We start from the raw sequence: 12,867 nt of genomic DNA, 5'->3' as shown, positions 1-12,867 counted from the left end.
AATGGCATATGAAGAAAGGAAAATATATAAATGAAATCAACTTTACATCTAACTAGGATGATAATAAAATTTTAAATTAGAGAAATATTTATTGAATGGCCATAATAAAATTAAACTTAAATACTACTTAGCACTAATTTTTTAAAAAAATGAAAAAAAATTTTAAAAAGAACCCTGTAGCTTCCAAAATTTGAGAATTATCGAAATTAGGTCCCAAATACTTTGGAAAATCATGGTTATATTGGACAGTAAAATTACTTAATTTAATGGTAGAGATGGTTTTGAGTAAGGAATGTTTGATGATACCAAAGATGATGGATTTATAATCTGATGATTTATATTTATAGATGATGTATTTCGTTCAATAAATTTAATTGATGTTGTTATAAGGAGACTCAACAGTAAATTTAATCTATATTGCAAAGGACATCAGGAATGTACCTTTTCATTGCAAGCCAAATATTTCTCCATTCCTCGACTATTCCACCAATTATAGGCATGCTGCTTGCAAAATACAGGAAAAGGAAACAAAGAAAGAAAAGAAAACAGCAGTTTTACATACATGCTATAAACTCCTATATTTACAGCATGCAAGTTTATTAATTACTTTCAAGATAAAAATGAAAGAAAAAATTATAAAATCTATATTATAATAGCACACTCCATAGCTATTTCAAAAAGTAAAATTATGATGCTAGGGTTAAATGATAAGAAATGATTCTACATGATGTTTAAAACAATAAATAAATAATTAGTAATGTTAATGATTCCCATTGAAAACAATTATGTTTCTATAATTACAGACACATGAAACATTATATTTTTATAAATAGAGAAATAAAATAGTTTAAAGTAGTGAGATCTTTCAATATTTTATGAATACTCAGCACCAATTTTTTTTTTCTTAATTGGCAAAAAAGTAATCAATTATGCAAAGAAAACATTTAATTAAATTGTCCATGTCAATGTAACAAGAAACAAGGCAGCGTAATCATGGAAATAAAAAAAAAGCCAAGATAGAAAAATCTTCTTTAGCAACAATGAAAAAGAAATTCTTTATGGAAATAAAACTTCTTTATTTCAGAAAAATGTCACTATGTTATTTACTATATGCAATGCAATAAATAAATTATATTACACTGTGCATAATATAATTTATTTATACAAAATAATTTCTATTTATATATATTATGCATAAATAAATTATATTATACATAACTGTATAATATAATTAATTTTTATTCTCACACTACACCTGATGTTAATAGCGTGCAAAAGTATTTAAAATATTAGACAGATAAAGCCAGGAACAAAAATTTTTGTTTTGGAAACACAGCGTAACAAAAATATGGTTAATTATGGCTTTGAATATCCTAACTTGCAACAAAAAGGCACAGAACAGCTGAAATCTTATTTGATGGTCAGCTGATGTTTTGATTCGTTCTTACAAAACTGAAATAACTGAGTGTAAGTGTAATATTACTTATTATAATGGATTAAGATAATTCTGTTATGTTTTCATCAAAAAGGAATAAACATTATTCTAATCTTAACAATGAACTTGTTACTATACCTTTCTTTTTTGTTTGCTACAAAATTAATATCCCGCTTTATTCTTAAAGTCCTTTCCTGACCTGCTAATAGTGTCTTAAAGATCCTATCAGTATTGAAAACTATTGGGATATATTAACCATGTATATTACCCATGTAATGTTTCACTACAATAGGCAATGCACAGGGTAAAACAGATTTAAAATTTAGGTTAAAGGAACACCATAGATATGTCATCAATAATTCATGAAATCCTCCATTGTCTTGCTCAACCCTTGGGTATAAATTTAATTTAGCAAACCTGCCAACATTGGAGAAATAAAATAACCGAGATTTCACTAGCAACATTTATTGGGCTACAAGTAAAGTTGTGATACATCATGCATAATCATGTAAGCCATAAAGAGAAATTCAAAATTGGAAATAATATCACTTACATTTAGAGAAGTTAAAAATATGTATATATATCATAGACTTAGAGGTTGGACAGCTCTAACGAGCAGGGCACATCGACCAGAGGTCTATTGTACCCGTGTATATATATCATAATCTAAAGAAGATTTTTTTAAAACCATTATTTATAATCACTTGAACTTTTTTATTTTATAATTGTCGTTAAACAGCCGAACCAATTTAGGGTTTACAACTACTAATGTTCAATTCTGTAGCCATGTAATTTTGAACCAATCCAAAAGACAAGGGAGCTTCTGGATCAAGTAATGGAAGAAATTTGCCATCCAAGAGAACTAACCCGCATTTGCGTTACATGGAGAGGAAATTCACGAGAACCTCCCACAGTTAGCCTGCCGCAAGGGCACTCTAACCCCTGATCTGTCTACCACTGAGATTATTTTACATCAGCACTATGGTCGGTGCGAGCCAGCCATTGCTGGGATTCGAACCCGGTTCGCCTCATTAGAAGCCACTACTCAATATACTGCAGTACTGGCAATAACACCATCTGTTGAGGAATAAGAGAAGTATTTTTGCCATCAGTGGATAATTTATCGCCAAGAATTTTTTCTTTTTTTAAATTCCTCAAGAAATACTGAGAAATTAGAGAATATACGGGTAAACAGGAGATAGTCTTAAAATACAGGAGTCTTGGTTAAAAACAGAAGACTTGGCAGGTATGATTTTGATAATGCAAAAGATTTTTCCAACCACGTCACATAATCCAATTTTGATGCCTTTGAATCTTGTTTCATTCGTATAAATTCCATAATTAAGGACACAAGGTGCCCAACACAGTGCTTCAAAATGCACCATGCACAAAATTGTTTATCTTGGCTACTGTGGATGGTATTCTAGTTTTGTTTTTCACAATTATCTATTAAATGAAAAACACTTTTTATTCAGGACAATATATGCAGGATAGTGAAGAAGTTGGCAACTATGTCTTTCTACTTATTTTTTTTTCTCATTGATGTCTGGAGAGTCTCAAAAATGTGTGTGCTCATTTTTGAACTCTCAAGACATGTCAATTTTTCTACCTTTATAATTATTGGAGTAGGGGAGATCGGGTAGCCCCGTTCACTTAAGGAGTATTGCTTATATTTCTGTATAATATTGAGTAATAATCAATATTTTTGTATGTTTCTATTNGATGGCCCATTGACTTGAAAAAATATTCTATACATCTGAAATTGACAGTGGGCAGGGGTACCCGCTGGGCAGGGGTACCTGACACTTCCTTAAATGAAATTTTCGCTTTATATAAAGACTCATAATACAGGGTTGCCACTCAAATCTGGAAATAAAATTCACTGAGTTTTCCCTGTACATATTATACACAATATATTAAGAGGAAATAACAATTACTGTGCTCTTGTGTGAGCTATATTGGGTAAACTATATTTATTAGTTTTAATTGCCGGAAAAACAGCTGGTACTTAAATAACGCTATAGTAAATGAAATAGTTTAGTGCAGCTGTAATACCATGGTTAAATATCCCATAAATTACGTCTTGAGAGGTCACTATTTTTTAAAAGACAAAAATAAGAAAAAAAATTCCCTGTATTTTCCCAGTTCGTAAAGAAAAATTCAAAATTCCCTGCATTTTTCCTGATATTTTAGGTGATTTTTAAATTCCCTGTATTTTCCAGGTTTTCCCTGTGGAGTGGTAACCCTGTAATAAGTGATGACTGACTTACATTTCCTACTAAGATTAAAAATAAAAACATGCATATAAACATATAAATCAATTTTAAAAATTAAGATAAAAAGATTTCTTAATAAAAAATTTTGTTTCCTGTAGTATATCATGAGCAGATATCATTTTGATCTTTTCAATTAATTCCAGCATTATCACTAGTTTATCTAAAGAGTATCACTACCCTATCCATAATTATGAGAAGTTCTTATTTTGTGAGATAAGGGCTCAAGATTTGCAAATTTATACATTCAAAGTGTATGTTTACTCCACATTTTTTATATTCATTGCTAAAAAAAAGTGCAAATTAATTAATATTAGAAAACAATGGCGGGCAAGAAAGTTAGCATTTCTCTCACGTTCACAATTTTAAGTTCATAAGAAATTCATTTTGAGCCAAAAGTCTTGCTGAATGAAAATGAAACTGTAAATCTTCACGAAGATAGCACAATTTATTTCCAGCTGTCGATTTTCAATGGTAATTGTTTATTTTTGAACTGTTTCTTGGGTTTATTTTAAAGTAAATAAAGCACTTTTGGGGTATTAAACTAGAATATAGAAATGCTGCAAAAAAATAAAGAAACAAAAAAAATTTGGTATAAATAAAAATGAAGCATAGGTTTTAGATTATTTTGCTGGTCTAACAATTTTATGCAAGCTGCAGTTTTATTCATTGTAAAAGAAAGAAAAGGAAATGTTTTTGATTTTCTTTTTATAAGGGTACCTCAACTGAGTTAAAATAAAAATTACTTGTTTTACAATTGCAAAAATTATATGTCCTCAAAACATTTAAATATCAATTTAAAAATATACAATATAATTAAGTAGACTAAAGAACTACAGATGAATTATTTTTTATCTAAAAAGACTTAACTCCATATTGAGATAAAAAAAAAAATAAAAAATAAAAAATAAATTAACATATTTTATTTATTTATTTTCAGAAGAAATTTTTTTTTTCAACAAAATTTACAGAAAACTTTAGTTAGACAGACAGCTTTAACTATAAATGAAAAATATCAATTTTTGAATGTTCCAATTGCTTTATGAAAAAAAATCAGCCAACAAAAGAAAGAAAAAAGTAAAAAAAATTACAAAAGCTTTTTTCTTTTTTTGTAAACTGCAATTATTTGTACTTTTTGGTTAATTTACTCTGGATAATCAGACTTTCACTGTAATTTTTAAATTTTTAGTTTTCACTAATTTAATCATAAAATTTATTAAGTTAAAAACTGAGTTTGCTACATAGAAAAATTTCGTTAAGAAGTTATTGGCATGCTTTAAGCATCGAAATTTCAAAGATCATCATCAGGAGTGCAGTATTTTGCTCACTCTAAACATGAACTTTTTTTTAAAGCGAGGAATTTATTATTACGAATTATTTTTGATTTGACTTCATATTGGTTAACATTGTTTGAATTTTATCAATTACCTTGTTATTGTGCCCCAAATTCCTGAGTCAGTCTCCGTATCATCCTGCAGAAGTTCTTCGTACTGCTTTCCGGGCTTTTTTGACACCTGAAACCAAAGTAAATCCCTTTCTGAACAACTATTTTACATAATTTCAATAAAATTGCTGCATAAAACTGTAAACTCATGAATAGTCATTTAAAAAGATAGGAGAAAATTACAACAATTATACTAATAAATACATGGATAAAACAGGTTGAGTACACAGATTGTTTCAGACAGTGATTTCATATTTGACGATACAATTTAGATTGGTTTCTGAATAAATTTTGTTGACTTTTAGTGTTGATTATCTGGAATATTTCAGCAGTAAAATACACAAGTGAGTTTTACAGATGTAAAATAATATTATATATCCGTCATTGTTCTTCATGTATATGCTAATGCATTCTTGGGTTAACTGCCACTTTAGATTAGATTTGTTTTATGATTTACTATAAATATATCATGGGGAACACAAAAAGTTCATCCCGTAAAATTTAAGTACCTTAAAGATTTCAGCAGCATTCACCCCATACCTTACCAATGCAACCATGGCCACATTAGGCAAACCAGACAGGCTTTAAAATTTAGATTAAGGGAACACGAGAGGTATGTTCATCATCACGAATTAACAGGATCATCAATTGCTGTACAGTGTTGGAACCTTGGGAGGGCATTAATTTAACTTCTTCAATGCCAAAAATATCCCCCCCCCCCTTGTCACATCTTAATTCCACGGAATCTTGTTTCATTCCTTGTCACCCTGCCTCTTCATTTTGTAAAGCAAAATTAATGAAGGGAGCTGAATATAACAAAAAGCGATAAAAAATTTATCTGTCACCTGATAACTAATTTTTCACCAAAATGCATTCCTTAGGGTATTTTAGGGTTGCTTTTTTTAATAATTAAGGAATTATTATGAATATTTCATAACATTCTGAAAATTACTTGATGCTACGATTGGTTTTTATAATTTTTCTTCCTTTTAAAGATGAATCTTGAAATGTTTAGATTATTTTGAAAAATGCTTCAAAAGAAATGTCTTGCTTTATGAATATGAATTTCTTTTATTTGTTTAAAATTTTCAATTTTTGAAAAAGTGGCCTCATGTTTTAAAAAATGTCCACTGCTAAAAATGCTTGAACTTTTGGGAATTTAGAATAAGGAAATTTTGCCTTAGACTAATATGGAAATTATACATTTTTTTTCAGCAATACAATGTAGTTACTAAGATGGTGTTCACGCAAAGTAAACAATAAAACTTTGCAATTCAAAATTTAATTTTTGTAAAACAGCCAAAAAAAGAAATATGTCGGCATTATATTACCGTTGGTACAACTGATGGAACCAGAATAATAGGTGTTATCAAGCAAAAGGTTAATGAGAGTGTATAAGAAAATTAGTTGCCAGGATATGAATTACAAGCAAGTTATAACCTTTTTTCTGTTTATATTAAAATGTTAATAATAAAAATTAATAATTTTCAAAAAAATTTCCTTTTTTTATTATTTTAAAGCACAAAACATGCTTAGAGAATGTAGGATAAGATATTATAACATATGTAGGACATGCATACTTTGGATAACTAATGTTACGCAAAGAATGAGATATTTATATTTATTTACACTTGTCTGCATTTGACAGATAAAAACTTGTCCTACCAAAGAGTAAATTAGGAGAATCATTTAAGCTTATTAATCATACACTTGATTTACTTGTTACAGTTACTACTAATTATTATTGATGTAAAGTTACTTTATTAAGTTACTTCATTAATGAATTTACAGCTTGAACTTTTTTAGCAACATAAGATATTATTCTTAAGCAAAGAAATTATGTATTAAAAATGCAGTTATAATAATAAATTTATACAAGAATATAGAAATCAGTAAATATATACCTTCACTTTTATAATGTGACTTCTAAAATCACTTATAAGCACTGCTACATTTGAAGAATCGGATAATGTTTCAGTATTTTCACTTCTAAAGAAATGTTATTTATATTAGAATATTTATATTAAGTACAATTTGGAACATATAGAATGAAAATGCTTGCCCTAAAGCTATTTATAATCATAAAAACAATTTAAAATATTTATATTAAGTATAAACAGTACCATTTGCAACATACAGAATGAAAATGTTTACTTTAAACTTATTTATAATAGTAAAAACAAAAATTTTAATTATCTTGTAAGACATAATAAGGCGATTTCCTTAAAATATATCAACAAGTATTTAAATAAAATCCGTTAGAAACCTTTTATTAAATATTTTTAATATACAAAAAAAACATTTATTTTACAGAAAGAAAAAAAAATTGTTTTTTCAACTAAATTTATTAAGGTTAAATTAAGTGTCCATCAAAAATTTTAAAAAATGTTTAAGAGGTAAAAAAAATTAACTAGTGGATGCGTGAATAAATTGAGTAAATGAGTCAAAAAAAGGTCATCTGCATGAAAAGTTATTATAAAATTACAAACTTTCCAAATCATTGATTTAAATAAGACAAGTTTTACATTATAGAAAAATTTAATAACATTGGTATTCAAATAATAAACAAATTAATAATTTAATAAAAATATAACAAACCCTGATATTTCATAAATTTCTGCTGATCTTCCTTCCCGTAATCTCAAATCCCATGCTCCAGGATTAGCTTTAAGTTGAAAGTAACCCTGTGGGGATAAATTGCACCATAATAATTATGATAAAATTCTTATTAAATAATATTCATCTAAATCTGAAAATGTCATAACTACAAGAACATTATTTTTCAGTTATTTATAAATTTTAAATTCATTAAGAAGGAACATGGATAAGTACAAATTATTTTGAAATTTATTAAAGTTTTAGTGCATAAATGAATAATAAAGTCTTTAAATTGTGGACTATGAATTAAGATGATTCCTCATCTATGGAACAAAGTGTTCTTTACATCAAAAGAATAAAGAAAAAAAATGTAAAATAATAATGTAAAATGTACAAATAAACAAGTTTGTGAAATAATAAGTCATTTTAGAACTATAAGCAAGTATTATCATCAACAAGGAGAAAAAGATGTCAGAAGTATATTCTGCGCATCTGTACAGATGAAGGTACTTATATTGGGTAAGGGTTAACATTATTTAAACCACTTGATTCTATTTATTTTTTTTTAAATTACTGATTTAAATCACCTGATTTTATTTAAATATTTTTGAAGTACAATTTATAAATATATTCTAATGGTTGTAATGTTTTAAAATGTAAATTTTATTGATATTGAAGGTTTTTTTCAAGAGAAATAATGAAATAGGTACATAAATTATTTGATGCTCAAAATGAGTAATAAAAAACAAAAAGAGACTAACTGTGGATAAAAATGGCATGAAACGTTTAAATTATAAATTTTTATAGGCTGCATGTAAAATTTTTTGTTAGATAAACATACTTCAATTGCCCTCATTTCTTTTTATATTTTCTTCTACAAAAGTCTACTTTTAAAACTTATTAAATATATAGTTTAATATACATTAAATATGTATATAAATAATGAGGAAAGAATTGCTCTGTCAGGAGTTATTAGTTCTTCATCATTTTATCATTAGTTCTAAATTTTTTATTACTTCTGTATTGTTTTTTTTAAAATTATTATATACATTTTTTATAGTTCCTGATAAAAATATTTTATTCCTCATTTAAAATGTAACTTTACAAATCCATGAGGGTCTTGAGTTTAATAAATTTTCAGTAATTAGTTTGTAATAATGAATCTTTGAATCCAATGTTTAATTTGTAAAAATTATCGAATATTAACAATTTTGAGTTGTTGACGCCAGAAGCGCCATCTATGAAAATTTAGTGTATCGTATGAATCAGATGAGCTCGGATGTGTGAACAGAGCGTTGCTCTAATTGAGTTATGTTAATAAATTGTTGTTTAATTATTACAGTCCGCTCATGAGATTTTGGAGAACTTTTATTTTTATTATATTGAGAATTTTGCAAAACTGAGCTATCGTCGGACCCACGAGTTATAAATACTTTCTTAATTATACTATTCTCTATTATGGTTCTTTAATTATACTATTGTTTTTGAATAATATCAAGCGTTACTAATATATTTTAACACAATTTTGACTGGTAAATCTAAAACATTAAAAAAAAAACTGTTTCAAATTTTAAAAATAATCATAACTTTTACTAACCCTGGTACCAAAATGAATTTCATCTGGTCTATTTGAAGATTACAGTATTTAACTCTCTAGCCCAAAAGAAAATCTTATTTTTCTTTGATACTTTCTATTCTTTACCTCATGCAATAAAGAAAAATGTTGGAAGGGAAGTAATTATGCAATTTAGCCAGTGTAGTTTAACACCTTAAGGGTTAAAATGTTCTACCAGATTACTAGTTCTATTTACTGTGTAATTACAACAAAACACAAAGGAAAGAAGATTTGAAACTAAAAAACTATGAGGTTAACTAAATCATTCTTACTATATTCAAAATATCATACGTTTTGCTAAAATAAAAATAACACTTAGGTATAATGCATTTTCAATAAAATAAGGAAGGGTTAGTTAAGGTTCTTCAAAATAAAAGCGCACATTCCTCTATAACGGCTAAAGAAATAGATGACTTAAGAATGTTAGACATCAATCTGTGATTATAATATTCATTTCTCACAATGTCTTAAGGTGTGCAAATTCATACCAGCTTTAACATGTAGTTTATCAGTGGTCTGTCCAGGCTGAATTTACTACAGTTTAGCGGTACCTTCACAAATTCAACTTTAGGAAAAACGGCAGCTTCACAAAATACTTTTTCTCAAAATTTTATTTTTGTATCCCTTGAGAAACGATAAATCTATATTTTCGTGCAGAGTTTTAATACAATTTTTAATTTTTCACAAGTTATGTCTAAATTTTCACAAAATAAGTACCTCTCAGAAGATCTTAGACAGACCCCTGTTTATAATCTTGAGTGATTTGTAAATTTGAATCATGACAGTAGCATTAAAAATGCAAAATGTTATTTTTTAATTAGGAACTGCTTTATTCCAGAAGATACCTGTTTTTAATTATTTCATTTATAATTTTATATTTTAATTAATTTTACATTTTAATTTTTATTAATTTCTCACAATTTAGATTTTGAAACGTGCCCTTACTCCCTTCTGCCTTAACAAATGTAAGGCAATGAATTTACATAGTACAAATTTACAGCAGGCTAAAAAAAATAAAAATAAAAAAACAATTGTGAAATTATGATTACTGTGTCTTGACACTGATGACAATGTTTCTGATAATACTGAAATATTTGTCTCTTAACTACAATATTTGTGCTTAACTACAATATTAGTGCTTTCATACTATGTATTTTGCTTCATTAATATAACAAATAATTCATTTGACAAACCAAATTAGCCATGACTATTGTATCCACTACTTCAGGCTTTTTCTTTGTGCCCAATGTGAACTGTAAACCCCTGGGTGGATTTCCTGAAGATTGTTCAAAACAATGCCCTAAAATAAATTATTAAATAAAATCATTCTAGCATTGGTCAATAATTTATAATCTAAAGAATGACAACTTCTAAGTAAAAAGGAACATTAAAATTTTTATTATCATTCTATATTTATTCTAATCATACATAATTTCAATGCATCTAATTCACAGGGTGCGTAGCCAAATCTTTCAACAAAAAATAAGCAGCTTTTAAGCACTCAAAAAATATTTTTAAGCATTATGTACATTGACAAAATGTAAAATAATTTTCAAAGACTTTACATGATCGTGATAGAGCTAGTTTCTGACCAAGAACTCTTTTCTTGATTATATTAGCCATTATAAAATAATCAAGAAATTTTTCGGTTCAATTTCAGAGGGTGGAAATGAAGCCTGAAATCGAGAGTATCTTGCAAAATGTGCATGAGAGTGTAAAAATCTCACCGAACCCAGCTAAGTAGACGCACATGCAGGCTTGCATGTATTTCATCAAACATGTAAAATGATTGGCACTTTCATACGCTACCAACCGAGGGTACACCGAAATAGATTGTTGTCGAATGAATTGCAAAAACGTTCAATAGGACAATGCGAAAAGCAAATTTTTACATAATACATGGCAAAAGCCGACAATACCTTTTTGAAAATCTTATTTTCGAAAAGGCACTTTTAAAACACCAAGCACACACACACAAAAACATTAAGCACTTTTTAAAAACACACAATGAAGAAAGCACCTTTAAGGGCTTTTAAAAAAATGAAAATCGAAAATAAGCACCTTTAAGCACTTTTTAAAAAAATTTTTCACCATGATTCAAGCTTAAATAAAAATTTTCATATTCTATTTTTTAATTTGAGTTTTCTGTTCTTTGACACTTTGTATGAGTATTTTAAAAGTCTTACCTTCAATAAGAAGATGTTCTAATTCAAAATCAGCATGAACATTGCTTTCAACCTAAAAATATGTACCATAAATATATGATTTGAATTATTATGTTAACATCTCATGCACCAATAAAATTTTACAGTCAAGTTCTCACAAGTAGAGTAATATATAAATCTTGTATAAATAGAACACTATTAAACTATTCATTGAAAAGCAGAAATTCATTTAAATAATTTTTAAAATAAAGTTAAAAAATATTAACATAACAGACTTGATGTAAGAAAATAATCAAAGAAACATTCCCAAGGTCAATTGTAAGAAGGAGCAATAAAAATAAATCATCTTTATTGCAATTAATGTAAGATTATTTTAAGCAAACAATGGTTTGATGAAACTAAATATTTACACCAGTAAGAGAGAACAAAGAAAAGATAATTTGTAAGTCAAAATATTAAAAGATTCTGGATTTTAAATAAAAATATTATGAAGCATGTTTACTAAGAGAGTTAATTTTAAAATCTTCAATACGGTTATAAAAAACAGGTTTTGTTCAACATGCAATTGATTTTGGAATTGATGTAATATAAGAATATATAAGAAAGTTAAAAGTTAAGAAACTGAAGTTCAACTAACACAATTCATGACTGATTGACGAAGTTATAGTGAGGTATTTTACTTTTGAAGATAGAAAGATCATTGAAAAAAATATGGGGTAATTTATAATTCGCTACACGGTTTGAGAAGGCTATAGCAAAAAAACTAAGGTGACTACAGTAAACGTTTCATTAAATATAGAAATAATTCGAATTTTATTCACAACTCTTGCCGTGTGAAACCTTTGTCACTAGGCCTACATCAGCACGATCGTCCAGTTCCTGCCAGATCAATGGGCTTGACAGCATTAGTTCTGATTCACACAATATAACTGAACCACGTGACGAAAGAAAATGAAATAAGAAAGAAAAAATCCCACAAGGTGTCAATTTTGTTAATTGAACCATATTGAATATAGTCTGATAGGAATATCATATTTATGTATGCTATGATGAAGACAGGGCTAAAAACTGTAAATCATGAATAACTGATTAATAACATGCACATGAAAAGAATTGAGTGATGGACATATATTTGTCTAAACAAACTATGGCAAAAAGACCTAGCCAACAGACTTATGAGCAAGGGGTCTTAAGACTAACAGAGTAGAACCTCGTGAGACTATTGATAGACATTGAAAATGATAAAAGTAGGTCAAAAATTAAAATTTATAAGACTCTTATTCTACCTGTATTGCTCTATACAAGTGAAACATGGACACTAAACGCAGACACTCAGC

General features: G+C 27.6%; 1 protein-coding gene across 1 annotated transcript in view; it reads right to left on the bottom strand.

The window, feature by feature from the left end:
* The window catches only part of LOC107446516 (UDP-glucose-glycoprotein glucosyltransferase), a 77,218-nt gene that overhangs the window by 16,988 nt on the left and 47,363 nt on the right, over positions 1 to 12,867 (bottom strand). Inside the window, exons 27-32 of the mRNA XM_071181108.1 lie at positions 11,552 to 11,603; positions 10,559 to 10,665; positions 7,751 to 7,836; positions 7,057 to 7,141; positions 5,137 to 5,222; positions 442 to 501 (exon numbers count right to left, since the gene is read on the bottom strand). Of these exons, the coding sequence (XP_071037209.1) occupies positions 442 to 501; positions 5,137 to 5,222; positions 7,057 to 7,141; positions 7,751 to 7,836; positions 10,559 to 10,665; positions 11,552 to 11,603 (476 nt within the window). The remainder of the gene's footprint in view (positions 1 to 441; positions 502 to 5,136; positions 5,223 to 7,056; positions 7,142 to 7,750; positions 7,837 to 10,558; positions 10,666 to 11,551; positions 11,604 to 12,867) is intronic.

This window comes from Parasteatoda tepidariorum, chromosome 5 (genome assembly GCF_043381705.1).
Source record: "Parasteatoda tepidariorum isolate YZ-2023 chromosome 5, CAS_Ptep_4.0, whole genome shotgun sequence".
NCBI lineage: Eukaryota > Metazoa > Arthropoda > Arachnida > Araneae > Theridiidae > Parasteatoda > Parasteatoda tepidariorum.
Note: the sequence above shows the minus strand (reverse complement) of the source record. Positions and strands in the feature narration are given on the sequence as shown.